This window comes from Panthera onca, chromosome B4 (assembly GCF_046562875.1).
Source record: "Panthera onca isolate mPanOnc1 chromosome B4, mPanOnc1 haplotype 2, whole genome shotgun sequence".
Classification (NCBI taxonomy): Eukaryota; Metazoa; Chordata; class Mammalia; order Carnivora; family Felidae; genus Panthera; species Panthera onca.
In genome coordinates, this window is record NC_138345.1 from 75,508,475 (window position 1) to 75,524,318 (window position 15,844).

The window sequence follows — 15,844 nt, forward strand, 5'->3', positions numbered from 1 at the left end:
TTTTTTTTTTTGCCTTGTTTCCTGTCGCTTTCCAAGAAGAGCTAGGTTGGTAGATAGCCACACTTGTCCCCATCTATTCCTGGTGTGTACATTCCCTACTCTTCCTCTTACCCCAGTCTGTTTTCTCTCTTATTTTAACGTGGAGAATAGCATGACCCTAGCACGTGAAGCCGAGATGGCCCTAATTTAAGATGGTGAGGGATGAGCTGGATAACAAGGAGCACGTTCATAACAAAGAGAGTTGTATCTGTCCTGGGCTGTTGCTATTAAGGGCCTTTGCCCTGCTAAGCTCTGTGTTGTGAATGGCAGAAGACTCCTTCAGTTTTCTTGCATGCTCTTAGATTAGGCCCTGTGATACCTCCCCATGACTCTTCTTTCCATTTCTTTTCCTAAAATTTTTCCCCCACCAAGTTATGCCCCACACTGACCACTAAAAATAATACTCTGCACCCCCCTCCCCTTCACTAGTGCCCCAACGACACCAACATGCCTTGTGAGACTCTGACAGGAGGTACAAATTCAGTGTCCCTGCCCAAGACTTCAGATCCTCTCCAGGTTGGGTTCCAGGTGTGACCGAGGATGGAAATACTGACAGTCTAATATGGTTAGCAGCAAGTACCATGGCATTTGAGTCAGAACTGATGAATGGGACTGGAGAATCTCCCAGCCTTCACCTGTCTGGAGTCTGGAGTCTGCTGCAGCATCACTGGGTGCTTCCCGTGGAGCAAACAGGAGCAGAGACAGAAGGGGTGCTGCCTAGCTGGCAACTAGCCAGCAACTGCCACTCCCCAGCTTCCCAACCACATGAAAGGCTACGGGAGAAGAGCTCATCCAGAGCTGAAGGAGGCCAAGAGGCCTGACTTACAGTTCATCAGTCCTTCTCCCTCCCTCTGACTGCAAGTGGAGTTAAGTAAAAGCTGAAATTGTAGCCACCCACTCTGTGGGTTGCACACTCCCACTCTCGTCACTGACCCCAGACCTGGGTCTGAGCCCAGCGCGTGTGCCGGGAGCAGGGGGTGGGGGGGTGGGGGTGTTGGCCTTGCTGACAAAATCCAGTTGGAATTTCTCAAGGTTGTGGTTTGGGGCTTAAGTTTGCCACAGAGTGTGTCTGACGAAAGAGAAAGCTAGAAAGAGAGGGAGCCAAAGGGAATACAGAGGAAGGAAACAGGAAAAAGATGAAATATTCTTTCTGTAATACCATTGGAGATTCTCCTCCCCCTTCCTAAGTGTGAGAAATTCCCATTCTGGATGTTCCTTATCATTATTCTCTCTCATATCCTATTCTAGATACACCCCCTCTTCCCCACTCCCCCGTACACACCAGGCTCAGTCAGTGACTGAAGTGGGATAAGACATCTTACTGCTTCCATCAAATTTCCAAGCCCAGAGTTCTCAAGTGGAAATTCAAGGACATAAAATTCTGCCATAGAGTACTGCCCTAACCCAACATTCCTCAAAATGTCCTTGCTATCCCAGTAGCAAAATCACCTGTTTTTTGAGGGTAATTTGGGTAGCAGATATATCTATTGCCTAGAGGAATGGAGAGAACATTCCCTGGCCAACGAGATGACCTGTTAGAATCAGCAGCTTGTAACCCCATAAACATTTAGTCCTAAATGTATGAGGTCTATCCCTTTTCTGAATTGAATGATAACGGTTTGTTTTCAAAGACACTGAGCTAGGAATAGAAAGATTGTAAAAAGCTTTAAAAATCTGTTTTCTCTAGTTATGGTTCTCTTCTAAAAGATAAAGGAACTACTTTACTAAGATTAAATGCAGAAGAGCTCTGAATAAGGAAGGACAAAATACACGTGCAAATAATTCAGTAGGAAAGCATGCTGGTTTTGCTCATTTCCAGAGCAAAACACTCCCTTTTTGAGCATTGGAATCTCCTTTATATGTTTCCCATTAGTCTTATATCTACCTCCCAGGTTCTCTGACTTGGAGCCATAAAGAAAAGCACCTGCTCTTTTGTCTCCTGGTTTAACGCTGAGATACCTTCAGTACTTGAAATTTCCAGAAAAGAGGTGACCATGTGGTGTGGGGCAGGGGTAAACAAAGTTCAGCCAAAGAACCTAATCTCATCTACAGTCCATTTTTGTGAATTAAGCCTTCTTGGATACAGCCACGCCCATTCGTTTATGTACAGTCTATGGCTACTTGTGATTTACAACAGCAGAGTTGAGTAATTATGGTAGAGTTGAGTAGTTGCAACAAAGCCCACAAGCCTACTACAGTTGACCCTTGAACAACACGGGTTTGAACTGTGTGGGTCCACTTAATACACAGATTTTTTTCAGTAAATACCATATAGTACTCTGAATGAGTTTTTTCTCTTCCTTATAATTTTCTTAATAACATTTTCTTTCCTCTATCTTATTTTATTGTAAGAATAGAGCATATAAAACAAGTAGCACACAAAATATGTGTTAATCATCTGTTTATGTTATTGGTAAGGCTTCCAGTCAACAGTAGGCTGTTAGTAACTAAGTTTTAGGCAAGTCAAAAGTTATACACAGGTTTTTGACTGCATGGGGAGGGAGGCTCCTCTAACCCCCCTATGTTGTTCAAGGGTTAACTGTATATTCACTATCAAGCCCTTTGCAGGAAGAAAAAATTCCAACCCTTGTTCTAGGGCAAGGACCAAGGTGAAATCTGGAGTTGAGGCACATAAAAAGTAAATAGGGCCTGTGTTTGGATCTCTAGCCCCTCACCCCTAGAAGTACCCCCCTGGTTTTCCACACTGAAAGTTCCCAACTAAATCATTGAGGATCAGGGGCATCTGGGTGGCTCAGCTGGCTAAGAATCCGACTTGATTTTGGCCCAGGTCATTATCTCTTGGTTTGTGAGTTCAAGTCTCACGTCAGGCTCCATGCAGACAGCAGAGCCTATTTGGGATTCTCTCAGCCCGTCCCCTGCTCATTCTCTCTCTCTCTCTCTCTCTCTCTCTCTCTCTCTGTCTCTGTCTCTCTCAGAGAGAAAGAAAGAAAACTTTAAAAATAATAAAGAAATAAATCACTGAGGACCATTTCAAATCCTTTGTGGAGCCAGGCAGGATATGCATAAGTAATGTCATTGAGTATATGAGGGTAGAATTCACCTGGAAAAGAAGCCATGGACTGGGATCCCAAGTGTGGGCAGAAATATCACCACCTGCATCCACTGGTCCAGTAGCTTAATTTATTTTAGTTACAAACAGAAACCAAGAACAAGTCTCAGTACAATAAATTATCCATCCCCATCCCTCCTGCTAAAGAAAGAATAAAAGGCTCAGAGAGTCTTAGGTAAAATTCTTCCTTTGGAGGTTTCCCTTTAACATCTGAAGGCGGGGGGGGGGGGGGGGGGGGGAGGGATAGTTTCCCTAAGGACCTAGACAAACAACCCTCTGAGGACTCAGGGGAGAGGTCCCCCTCCGGCACTCTGTCTCTTCCCCAAGAAAAACCTCTCTACCACCATCTCCCATTACCCCACAAGAGTGGGCCCAGATCACTGTAGAAGAGTTTGGGAATGGCAGGTAGGAATGAGTGGTCTCCCTGGATACAGGTCTTACAGCTCCACACAGTGCCTGGGGCTATCCCTCAAAGGGAAAGAGTGGTCAAACTACAGGGACTCCCCAGCCAGAAGGAAGAGGAACCAGAGCTAAAGGGACCCCAGGGTGGGGGAGAGGGAGGCAATACAGTGCATTTCATCTTAGCTCATTTCTGGTGTTTAAGGAGCAGAAGAGGGGTGACAGCTTTCCCTCCAAGGCCCTCCTACTGTGGGGGAGAAGGCTGCACATCACAGACTCTACCTGACCCCCACCACCCCCAAGCTGCTTCCAGGTAGATACTTGGAGCTTCTAGGAGCCAGGACTGACCCTGGACAGAAATCAGAGCAAAAGGCTGAAAAGGTGCCCCTCCCCTTCCCCAGTGCTGTGGCGAGGCTGGCCCTCACTTACACACGTTGACCCACTCTGTGACCTTGCACTCATCACACAGCACGTAGCAGCACCAGTGGAAGCGGCAATGACAGCGCTCGACTCGTGTCTGCCGGAGCAGATTGTGCCCACGGCCACAGCACAGGCTGCCACAGCCATCCAGCAGGCGGCTGGTCTTATTGCAGGCCCGGCCCCGAGTGCCCGGGGAGCCCACGGCAGGGTCTCGCTCACAGAAGTCAGGCGACTTCTCAAAGTAGACCAGCTCTCCTGAGAGGCGACGGGGACGCAGGCGGGGCTGGAAGGCTCCGGAGTTGCGGTTGTGGGTATCGATGAAGATGGCCCGACCCAGCCGCTCCCTCAACGCCGCCCCCACTGCCCGGAACTCTGGGGCCGCCCTCCAGCAGGTCTTGAACTGGCAACTGCCTGACGTGCCATGGCACTTGCATTTCCGCTTCAGGTTTTCAGTCACCACCTAGAGCAGCAGAGGGAGGCGAGGTGAAGGGGACGGCAGCAAATGGGCAGAGCACAGAGGCACAGGAGAGGGGAGGGAACAGAGAGCACAGGGAAGAATAAATATAGGCGAGAATGACCATGGAATATCAGAAGAGAAAGGGCACTGAACCGCTGGCTAATAGCCCAACTCCCTCATCTTCTGGCTGGAGGACTGAACCCAGAGCAGAGTGATTTGCCCATCTTTAATCACTAGCTGGTGACAGAGACTCAGCTTAGGGAACTAGGTGGTAACAGAACTCAACTCCAGTTGTCCGGACTCCCAGTCCAGTGCTCTTTCCAGAGTGAGCACCAAAATGAGGAGTCTGACCCAAAGAACCCCTGAATTCTGTAGGGAGGCAGCTGTAATAATAGCTATCTATCGTGTAATGAGCACCTACCGAGAACTAAGCACTCTGCCGAGTGCTCCATTTGCTAGCTCCCTCTTAATGACAACGTAAGATAGATATCATTAGAGTCTTTTTACAGATGCAAAACTGAGGTTAAGTAACTTGAGGTCATCCAGATGGTGAGTGGCAATCACCCACCGCATCTCCTCCTCTCATTCTGCTGTGCCTCTCAGACTCTAGCCAGGCCTCGAAAGCTAAGGAGACCCAGGACAAGTTGCACACACATACCTGTCGCCCCACCCTGTTGTTGTGGATTCGCATTCTTGCCTGGATGTCCCGGGGAGCTTCCCTGGAATCCAAGAAATCCCGAGAGAACTTCTCTCCAAAGTCCATGTCATGGTTACAGCCACCCCATTCCCATGTGTCCTGGGGGCCAGGGCTGGGGCCTGAGCCAGGGCCAGGACTGGGCAGGGAGTGGGGGAAACTCTTGCCCCGGGACAGTGCCTGCAGCTGCAGTAGTTTGGCCCTCAGCCGATCCTGCTCACCACTGCCCTTCCAGCCGCAGCCGCAGCTCACCAGCTTGCCCAGGCTGCAGGCCGTGGCTACCGCGTGCATGACCCCTGCAGCCAGCATGGAGAAGGAAAAAGCACTCTCCCGGAAACCTGGGGATAAAAAGGGTGTGACGGGGGGGGGGGGGGGGGGGGATAAGGTTGACAGGCAGCTGAGAGGGGGGAGGTGGAAGGAAATAAGCAGCCACCCTTCAATTCCAGGAATTCCTAACTGGATCCTGACTTTGCCATTTACCAGCTGAATAACTGGGGAGAAAGTCACCGAGAAGAAAGGGAACAGAAGCACAGAGCCTCAGTTTCCTCATCTATTAAGGGCAGGGGTGGGGGAGTGGGGGGTGGACTGAAGTGATCTCTGAGGCCCATCCTGGTTACTCTGGGATCTGCGGGTGTGGATGAAAGAACTAGCTTGAGGGCAAGACCCCAAGGGTTGGCAGGTGACTGAGAGGGAGTCCCTGAGGTCTTTAAAGATTTGTTCACCGAGTTCTACATCTGAAAGCCTTAGAAATTCCCCAGGGAGCTTGGGTGGTGGAGTGGAAGCCGAGACCTTTGGGGGGGGGGTGTCTTTTTTTTCCTAAAGCGTCTTTTAACCAACGTTTGAAGCTTCCAGGGCTGGGGGCATCTCCACCACCCCAATACCCCCAAAGCACGGGGACTGTGGAGCTGTCCTTCCCCTTTCCAGTTTCTAGTTTTATATTTGCCCTTTGAGACTGCCCTTTATGTTTATCCTAACCTGCTATTACTCTATAAAATGCTGGGAGGGGGAGAGAGTGAGGGTGATTTTCCCTACGGCCCTATTAAAATATTGGCTTCTTTGTTATGTTTTGGGGGTCACAGAGGCTCAAGATGACAACCATTTCCCATGCTTCCCATTTGGGTATCAAAGCCTACACCAGGCCCTGTAGGGAAGGAGGGGTCTCTCACTTCCTTTGTGGTAGGGGCTTCCTTGAGCCCTGAGAGGATGAGAGACAGCACCTCTTTAGGGGCCGGGCCTCTCCCACCCCAGGATGCAGGGCTTCTGGCCCAGCCTCCCGACCCCCCCCCCCAACCTCCACCCTCCAGGGGTGAAGCTGTTTGCACACGTCTTGGGAATTCCCCCGCAGATGGCAGCTGCCTATTAACCCCGTAGTCCCTGAAGTACTGCCCCCACCCTGGAGCTGAGCGCAGAATGGATCTTTACTCCTCCAGGGAGGAAACTCGGGCATGGCCTGGCAAGAGGCAACGATGCCTTCCAGACCATACCTCCCAGACCAGACCAGCAGTGACCTGTTCTTCGCCCCTCCAGCCGTTCCTCACCTGCTCAGGTGAGAGCCACCTGGGGCCCCCACAGCACAGAGGAGGGGGCTGCTCCCCGGCTTCAAAGTCATCAGGGTCTTTGTTCCCAGCCTCTGCTCCTGGGAACCCCAGCAATTAGGGGAGTAGGTTTAACCCTTAAACGGTTGGGGGCGTCACCCCACCCCCGCTGAGGCTCTGGGGACACCAGCCTGGGCTTGTCCCAGCGGAGAGGGAGAGGGGAGCAAGTTGAGGGAGGGAATGGGGGGGACGTTTGAAGCTTCCAGGGCTGGGGGCATCTCTTCCTCACAGGTGCAACCCAGACTGAGCCTGGTGGAGGCAGGAAAGGGGGGCCCTAGGGTAGGAGAGCAGCGACCCAGCTGCCTTGCCGGCAGCACGCAGGTGGAAGTCAGGAGCAGGGGCCCAGACGGGTGGCCAGGCCCAGCTCCGTGGCTCCCGGGGGGGAATTCCCAGAGAGGCCCCTCCCCGAGTCGTGAACCGGTCCCTTCCCGCCTCCGCTCGCCTCGGCCTGCCGCCCCCCCCCCCCCCCGCCCCCAGCCCCAGAGGCGCAGACCCGCCGGCCCGGCTCACCGCGCTTGAGGATGGCGCTGTGGTGCGGCAGGCGGCCGCCGCCCTCCAGCGCCGAGCAGTTCCAGCGCTGGTCGCGCAGCTGGTGCTGACACTCGTGGACCGCGATGTGCAGGCCCTGAAGCGCGGATGCCGTCACGTCGGGGCTGCGCAGGCACAGGCCTAGCTGCCGTTTGCTCAGGCCCGACAGCGTCAAGCATACGGTGTTGGCGGTCAGCGGCGGCTCGCCGGGCAGCTTCAGGCCCAGAATCTCATTGCTGAGGGCCCTGGGAAAGCAGAAGGCGTTTCGGGGTCTGTGGTCCAGGCCGCGCGCCCCCTCCGACTCCTCCTGTCCCGGGTCGGTGCTTGCAGCCTACGGCTCTCTCGAGGGCTGGGTGACAGGGGGGAATTGCTCACCGACTGCACAACGCCAGAAACAGGAGACCCGCGAAGCCCGAGGGCGGAGGGCGCGGCCGGGGCTCCTCCCGCATGTCGAACCCCAGGCCCGAAGGCCCCGGTGGGCAGATCGATCACGGCCTGCGGGACAGAGAGACTTGGGCGCTGGGAATAAGGTGGGCTCCCCCGAGCAACCAAGGATTCCTAACTCACCAGTGCCACCCCAGTGACCCTCCACATTCCTCCCCAAACAAAACAGTAAGAATCATCCCTTGATTCCCAGTCCCCCGCACCCTGCAGGAAGACTTAGGGGCCTCGCAGCTCGGGCTTATGCAAGCGCCCCTGGAGCTGGACCCAGCCAGACACAATGCCTGGCACACAGACACACTCACGTGCAGACTCAGACACACCGACTCACAAACACCACTCCACCATCTTGCCCCCCGGGGCTCCCTCTTTAAGGGCCCCAGGACTGGCTTCCCTCGCCGATACAGTCTTGCTTTTAGGGTTAGGGGGCAGAATTGGGAGGCGGTTCTCCACCAACAGATCGCAGGATGTGGGGGAGGGTCACCTCCAGATGCCGTCGAGGGCAGGCACTCTCCGTGAGAAAGGTGGAGGAATGGGTTCCCAACCCCTCTCTACCCCCTTCTTCTGCAGTTGGGAGAGAGGGGAGGCTCCAGGTGCGCCAGACAGGGAGGGGACCTGGTTCCCACCTGTAAAGGACCGTAGCTCAGGCTGAGTCCTCTTCCTCCTCTGTGTTACCTTTCCTAACTAGTGTTCCCCTCCTTCCAGACGCCCGTCTGTCTGGTCCCCTCAGGTCCCAGCCTCGGTCCCCAACCCTTTGCTCTCGCATTCATTGCCCTTCAGATCTGGGGGTATCCCTTTATTTGCTGTCTTCATCTCTGGCAATATCCCTGGCTCTCTCGGTGTCTCCGTGCCCCTGTGGGCGGATGCGTGTCTGTCTGTCTGTCTGACTGCCCGTGTGCCTGTCTCGGCCGCGTGTGCTCGTCCCTGCCCTCCCTGCTTTCCCGGCTCCGATTACCTCCAGCTGCTCTGGTGCAGGGTCGCCACCGGCAGGGTTGGGTCGCCTGGGCTCGGGCTTCTCAAACCGTGGGGAGACTGCCTCGGGTTCTGCCCCCTCGGCAGAGCCGCATTCTTCCAGGGTAGGGCCACTCCTCTTCGCTGCTTCCCCAGCGCCGCCGCCGCAGCCGCCGGGAGGAAGGGAGGGAGGAAGGGAGGGAGTGATCGAGAAAGCTAGCGAGCGGTCTAGCAAAGAACTGGGGGCTCTGGCTCTACTCTACTCGTGCCGAGCTCACAGGCGGCTCTGCTGCGGCTGACAGAGTTGCGGCCCCTCCCCGAGCCCCGGGCATCCCCACCCCACTCCTCGCACCCCCCGCCTTGACCCAGGGAGCGCAGCCGCTCCCCCTCCTCCCAGCCTACACACACACCCTCTCCCCCGACGCCTGGGTTCACGCTTGGCCCCACTGAAGGGGGTGGTGACCAAAGTGCCTCTCACCTGCTCTGGGTAGCCAAGTCTGCAAGGAGGGTGCAGGGACCCAGACTAGGGAGATAGGAGCCTGGTCCCAAGTGGTCATTTCTCTTTGCCTCAGTTTCCCCAAGGAGAGCGGGATGGCTGGAGAGTGCCTTTGACACGATGAAGCTGGAGCTGAGAATCAACTTCTCTCCCTGGACACTGCTGTGCAGAGCCCTGAGCCAGAGCGCACCACAAGGCACTCAGAGCCGGCAGGAAAAGCTCCCTTCTGGGTGGCTTGGCTTCCACCCACCTCTGAGCTCTGAGCCTGCCCCTTGGGAGGGGTCAGCCTTGGCCTCAGAGTTTGGTCCTAGCAGAGGCTCGGGTAGCCCCAAAGATCTTCAGCCTTCTCCTCTGCTTCCCTTGGCTTCCAGGCATCCTTGCCTGCGGAGTTCTCCTGCCCTTCCCAGGATCCCCCAGTCTGTACTTGGAGTGGCCCATATCGTCGCTCCATGCTTTCAGACGTGCTTCACATGGAATGAGGAGGGCCTTGGGATCTCAAACAGAGCCCAGCCTGAGGACAGCCAGGGAAAGAGTCCCATCTTGGGGTGCACAGACCAGGACAAACCACCTTAGGGAGCTCCAGTGGCAGTGAAGGGGTTAGGCGCCACTGCGCTCCTGCCTGACTCACCCTCCCAGCTCTAACCACTGCGGGCTATTTTTGCCAGAGAGGGGCCCCAGGCTTCCCAGCCGCCCCCCGCCCCTGCCAGACCGCAGCCCAAGGCACGACTGGCCCCGCGCGCCCGAGGCTGGCACGTTGACTCAGAGACAGGCCCCCTGGGGAAGCAGAGCCACGGGGCTGAAACCCACAGCCACAGTCATCTCTTCCTTGGTGGTGGCCATGCAGCTCGTCTGGGCAGCCAGCCTCCAGCCTGTGCTGCTGCAGAGCCTGCCCTGTGCTGCAGGGGGCACTGTTGTCTAGGGGGCAGAGCGGTCTGAGAGAGGTCAGTGACTTTCATCTGCCCATGTATTTTTTATTGACCACCTTTATGTACCAGGTCTTGAGTAGGCTGGGGAGGTAAAAGTGCCCTGGTTCCTGACACTGGCCAGCTCTGACCAGAAGAGGGTTGCTTTTCTTTGCTTTTGCACCTCTGGGGGCAGGGAAGCAGGAGAAGTAGCCCTATAGCCCCTGCCTCTTCTTCCTGTTTAGAGGCCAAGACCCAAACCATGTGTGGCTTTTGAGGCCACCAGAATCTGCAATCTCAGTAGCTTTCATCCTTACACCTGGATTCAGCGATCCTCGCCAACGTCCTTGTCCTTCTGCCTGCGTGTTAGCCTGGGACTCCACTCAGGTCCCTGGAGGAAGGGGACAAGGTTTCCTATGCTCCTCTTCTCTTGTGGAGACCTCTCGGACGTTTTTTCTGATTTTTTCTTCTGATTCTACCCTTGTCAGGCTGTAGTGTAGTCAGGTGCCAAGGAATGGCCAGGGTCAGAACTACTACCATAGACTTCAACTTCTCAGTGACTCCAGGGCTCCCCAGGCTGGTCTGTCCAGGGGTCCATACTCCTGTTCCCTCTCCATGCAGAAGCTCAGCTCTGGGACAGAAGGCCACAGGCAGGCAGACTGGGTGGCCTGAACTGGCCCTCAGTGCCCTTGGCCCGACCGGCTGGCCTGAGCACTGACCCGCAGGCGGCTGGAGGGTGGTGGAGCAGGCGGGGTCTGGAGAGGGCTGCGGGTACACACCCATTGCCTAATACCCCAAGCACGCAGCCAGCTCCAGGAAAGGGGAGGGGCGGGAACCAGAGAGACCTTGACAGGGGTTGGGGCCATGACAGGAGGGGGAAAGTGAGGGGCTGTCATTACTCTGGGGAGGGAATGGGAGCAAACTGGTCCTCCTTCCCTTCGATGAGAAGACTGGAGGGCTGCCTTCCCATCATGAGGATGGAGGGTGGGTGTAGCAAGAACAATCTGGGAAGAACACTGGAGCCCTGGAGGGCGGGGGTCAAAGAGAAGAGTGGGGGCCCCCGGGAGATTGGGGGATCGAGCAACCGAGGCGGTGGCTAATGCAGAGCAAAGCCTCGGGAACCTCCTCCTCCTCCCCCCCTCATGTTTGCCTTGGCCCGGGGTCCCGGGTGACTCATCTATTGCTGAGCCGCTGATAGGGGCGGCCAGGCCCGGGGAACCCAAATTATAGGCCCAGGAGGGATGGATGCGCCCTCAGCGGTGAGCTCAGCTGTGCTGCCCACCCTCCGCCTGTCACGCCTTCTGTTGTAGCACCACAGGCCACCGCCCGGAGGCACCAAAGGGTCCACAGTCCGACTGCGTCGGACTCTCAGGGAAAACCCCAACAGTTGAGCAGTTGGCCCCAACAAATCTGTGGGATTACCCTAGAAAGAACTTTGCCCCCTTCTCTACCAGAGGCTGATGCCTTCCCGGCCCAAGGAGGCAGTGCCGCCTGCTGGTGCTTCAAAGGAAGGTAGGCTCTTCTGTCCGTGAACTCTCAGCCCTAGTTCCCTGCTTCCTCCCCACACCCCCAAAATAAAGCCCCTTTTCCCTCCAGTATCTCTCTCCCCTGTTCCTGCTCCAAGGAGGTGCTTTGCTACTGGTTTTCTACTTCAAGCCTTTAAAGTTATCCGTGGTCAAAAGTGATAGAAAAACAGAGCAAGGTAAAGGAGATAGGTGGTGGGATTCCGCTTTATATAGGGGGATGGGAAAGGAAGTGAGGGAACCCACGGAGATATCTGAGGACGGGCATTCCAGAAGTCAGAAAAGCAGGTGCAAAGATCTGGAGACAGGAACTCATTTGGGATGTTCAAGGAATTAGCAACTAGGCCAGTGCCACCAAAGGGAGGAAGCCACAGGGGAGATAACTGGTGCGCAATGAAGTGAGAGGACAAGGAAGGAGCAAGATGGACCATATAGGGCTGTGGAGGCCACTGTAAAGATTTTGCCTTTTTCTTTGAGTGAGATTGGGGAGCATTGGAAAATTCCCAGCAGAGGAATGAAATGATCTGACTTCTGTTTTGGAAAGAATGCCTCTGGCTGCTCTGTGGATAAGAGACTGGGGGGGGGGGGGGGGCGGGGAGCAAGATGGAGTGGCCATTTACTGAGATGGGACCACTGAAGAAAGACCTGGTTAGGATGGGGAAGAATCAGGAGTTCAGTGTTTTCTGTTTTTTTTTTTTTTTTTAATGTTTATCTATTTTCTAGAGAGAGAGCATGAGCAGAGGAGGAGCAGAGAGAGGCGGAGACAGAATCTGAAGCAGGCTCCAAGCTCTGAGCTGTGAGCCGCAAGATCATGACCCGAGCTGAAGTTGGATGTTTAACCAACTGAGCCACCCAGGTGCCCCAGGAGTTCAGTTTTGAACATGTACATCTTGATATGCTAATTCAAGTGTTAGGTGTGCAAGTCCAGTTCAGGGTTAAGGGCCAGAGATATAAATTAGGGAGCATGAGACTGAATAGATCACCAAGAGAATGAGTGTAGACTGGAAAGAAACTCCAAATTGAATTGGTGTACACTCTGAAGCTTAGAAATTGGGTATACAGGGTGCAACCAGATAGAAGACTGAGAAGGTGAGCAGCTAGGGAGGTAGCAATGGTGTTCTAGAAACCAAGTGAGGAAGTATTCCAAGAAGGAGAAAGTGTTCAACTCTGTCTGCTGTTCCTTAAAAGTCGGTTAGGATGAGAGCCAACAGGTCATGGATGATTTTGATCAGGAGGTGTAGCAGATTCAAAGAGGCGATTGGGGTGGAAAGAGGGAATAAAGAAAAGAAATTGGCGCTAGTGATTAAAGCAGCCCTTTTGAGTAAAGCAGCCCTTTTGCAGTAAAAGAGGGCTGAGAAATGGAGCAATCTCAGGAGGTAATGTGGCGTCGAATGAAGCTTTAGAGTTTTTAGAGGGGAGATATTACAGCATTTTGCCTGCTGATGGGTATGATCCAGCATAGAGGTAAATTGAAGAAACAAGAAAGAAACAGGACAATTGATAGAGTAATGATTTGATCTAAATAGAAATTTGGGCCAGGTCATTCATAGCATGACTCAGACTTAGAGCCCTTAGAGCCCACTTTTCGTCACTACTCCTGGTGGGTGGAATGGTAGAACAAAGGATACCAGCTCGTCTTTTCTTTCTTCCCACCTCTGCTTGTCACCAGGAGCCACAGAAAGGGCTTCCTGTCTTCCAGTGCATCTCCAGCTTCCATGGGGTTTAATCAATCCACAGGCCAAAGCACATGGCCCAGGCCCCAGTGGGAATAAACTCCTAAGGGATGAAGGACAAGCTGCCCATGGTACTTTGTCTATTTACTTGAGCCTTCTGTGCTGGGTGCCCTCCGTAGAGACTACTGGATTTTGGATCTGGGGAGGATGCTGGACCCAGAACATCTTGTCTCTCAGGGTCAAATCCTTGGGAGGGTCAGGTGCACTGGACTGGGCAATAGGCCTGGGAAGGATATTGCCCTCAAAAGTAACCTCCATCAGGGGGCACCTGGGTGGTTCAGTCAGTTAAGTGGCCGACTTCTCAGGTCATGATCTCTCAGTTCATGAGTTCGAGCCCCACATCGGGCTCTGTGCTGACATCTCAGAGCCTGGACCCTGCTTCAGATTCTGTGTCTCCTTCTCTTTCTGCCCCTCCCCCCACTTGCACTATGCCCCTCTCTCTCTCTCAAAAATAAATAAACACTAGGGCTCCTGGGTGGCTCAGTCAGTTGGGCGTCTGACTTCAGCTCAGGTCATGATCTCACGGCTTGTGGGTTCAAGCCCCTTGTCGGGCTCTGTGCTCACAGCTCAGAGCCTGGACCCTGCTTTGGATTCTGTGTCTCCCTCTCTCTCTCTCTGCCCTTCCTCTGCTCTGTCTCTCTCAAGAATAAATAAACATGATTTAAAAAATAAATAAATAAACACTAAAATAACAAATTTTAAAAAACCTCCATCAGGCTTCATCTTGGTTAATAAGCATCTCATTTAAAATGGAGGTGCCCTTGGGGCACCTGGGTGGCTCAGTAGGTTAAGCATCCGACTTCCGCTCCTGTCATGATTTCACAGTTTGTGAGTTCAAGCCCCTCATCGGGCTCTGTGCTGACAGCTCAGACCCTGGAGCCTACTTCAGATTCTGTGTCTCCCCCTCTCTCTACCCCTCCCCTGCTCACACTCTGTGTCTCTCTGTCTCTCAGTATAAATAAACGTTAAAAAAAAATTTTAAATAAAAAATAAAATGGAGATGCCCCAAGAAGATTAATTAAACTTATCAGACATGGACTCCTTAGAGTGATTTCCCTGCCTTTAATGGGATATCTGATCATTTCTGAGGCTTAGAACTCTTCAGGATCAGACCCGGGTACATACTCAGTTAGAAAGCACCCTAAAAGCAGGGGAGGTGAAAAAGAGAGGATTCAAAAGGGAGACAGAAAGATCCTAAAAATCATTTTTAATTATCTGTCAATTTTGAGATGGGGTCCATAGCTTATTGTATTGCTACACACTCACAAAAGCTGATTAGGTGGAAAGAGCATTGGCTTTGAGTCAAAAAGAGTTTTTTAAAGTTTATTTATTTTTGAGAGAGAGAGAGAGAGAGAGAGAGAGAGAGAGAGAGAACACAGGGGAGGGGCAGGTAGACAGGGAGAGAGAGAATCTCAGGCAGGTTCTGAGCTGTTCAGCACAGAGCCTGACTCAGGGCTCGAACTCACGAACTATGAGATCATGACCTGAGCTGAAATCAAGAAATCAGACACGTAACCAACTGAGCCCCGCAGGCACCCCAGATCTGAGTTTTAATTTGGGTCTACCAATTTGTTCATTTTTTTTAAGATTCTAATTTTGAAGCTTACTATTTATTTATTTATTTATTTATTTATTTATTTATTTATTTTACGTTGGTTCCATGCCCAAAGTGGGGCTTGAACTCAGGACCCTGAGATCAAGAGTCTCATGCTCTTCCCACTGAGCCAGACAGGTGCCCCTAAGATTTTGTTTTTAAGTAATCTCTACACCCACTGTAGGGCTCAAACTTACAACCCCAAGATCAAGAGTCACATGCACCAGCGACTCAGCCAGACACGTGCCCCATTTATTCATTCATTAGCTGTGTAGACCTTGGACAACTTCTTAATCTATTTTTTTTTCCCCTCTGTAAAGTGAGAGAGAAGAGAGACATAAGGGAGGAGGTCCTCCCTCCTTGCAGGGGCCATTTGTGTGTGGTGGTAGGGCATGATGACAAAGCTGGTGGTGCTCCCTATGCCCCAGTACAGGGGACAGCAGCCACTTCCTCTTCAATAGGAGGCCAAGGTAGCCTTGAAGCTGAATTGGGGTCCCTGGGAAAAAAGAGAAAAGCCTACAGTGGAGGAGATGCTTGCAAGCATTCGGGATATCTCAAATGTGGTGAGAGTGGAAAGAGCCAGAATTTTGCAAGAAGAGAGAAACTTGGCAGAAAAATCCAAAAAGAAGCAGACACGTGGAGGCACAAGTTCCCTATTCTGGGTTCAGCTCAGCCAGCAACTCTTCTCTTCCCAGCCCTCCCCACCCACACGCACACCTGACACCCACTCCACTGCCCTTCCTGAGCCTAATCCACAGAGACTCAGCTACTCCAGGCTTTGTCCACCTTGATGCCGCCTTGGTTGCAGGCTCAGTCCCCTCCCCCGGTGACATGCACATGTTGATACATGCCACAGAGTGACACACCATAGGGTGACACAAGGTATACACGGCGAGAGTGACACATATATGCATAGTTAATCTCCCCACGCACGCACACTCATCCACCCATCCACCCACCTCCACAAACAGTTCCAGACACTCCATCCCTCAGTCAGTCTTT

General features: G+C 53.1%; 1 protein-coding gene across 2 annotated transcripts; it reads right to left on the reverse strand.

Annotated features, from left to right (window-relative positions):
• Nucleotides 1-3,158: 3,158 nt before the first annotated feature.
• Nucleotides 3,159-13,859, reverse strand: WNT10B (Wnt family member 10B). 2 transcript variants are annotated; one of them, XM_078449895.2, is made up of 6 exons: nt 9,073-13,859; nt 8,599-8,738; nt 7,578-7,697; nt 7,185-7,447; nt 5,044-5,417; nt 3,159-4,388 (listed from the first exon to the last, which is right to left on the reverse strand). In XM_078449895.2, the coding sequence occupies exons 3-6, from the start codon at nt 7,649-7,651 to the stop codon at nt 3,930-3,932; spliced, it is 1,170 nt and encodes a 389-aa protein (XP_078306021.1). In that variant the 5' UTR covers nt 7,652-7,697; nt 8,599-8,738; nt 9,073-13,859; the 3' UTR covers nt 3,159-3,929. The 2 variants fall into 2 exon arrangements, with proteins under 2 accessions (XP_078306021.1, XP_081652276.1); XM_081796150.1 differs by lacking the exon at nt 9,073-13,859 and having other exon boundaries at nt 8,599-8,926.
• Between the last annotated feature and the right edge of the window lie 1,985 nt (nt 13,860-15,844).

Coding starts and splice junctions, on each gene's coding strand:
- WNT10B (XM_078449895.2), bottom strand. CDS start 7,651: ATGCGGGAGGAGCCCCGGCCGCGCCCTCCGCCCTCGGGCTTCGCGGGT. Junction 7,448..7,577: donor TTTCTGGCGTTGTGCAGTCG/GTGAGCAATTCC, acceptor CTGCTTTCCCAG/GGCCCTCAGCAATGAGATTC. Junction 5,418..7,184: donor CAGCGCCATCCTCAAGCGCG/GTGAGCCGGGCC, acceptor TTTTATCCCCAG/GTTTCCGGGAGAGTGCTTTT.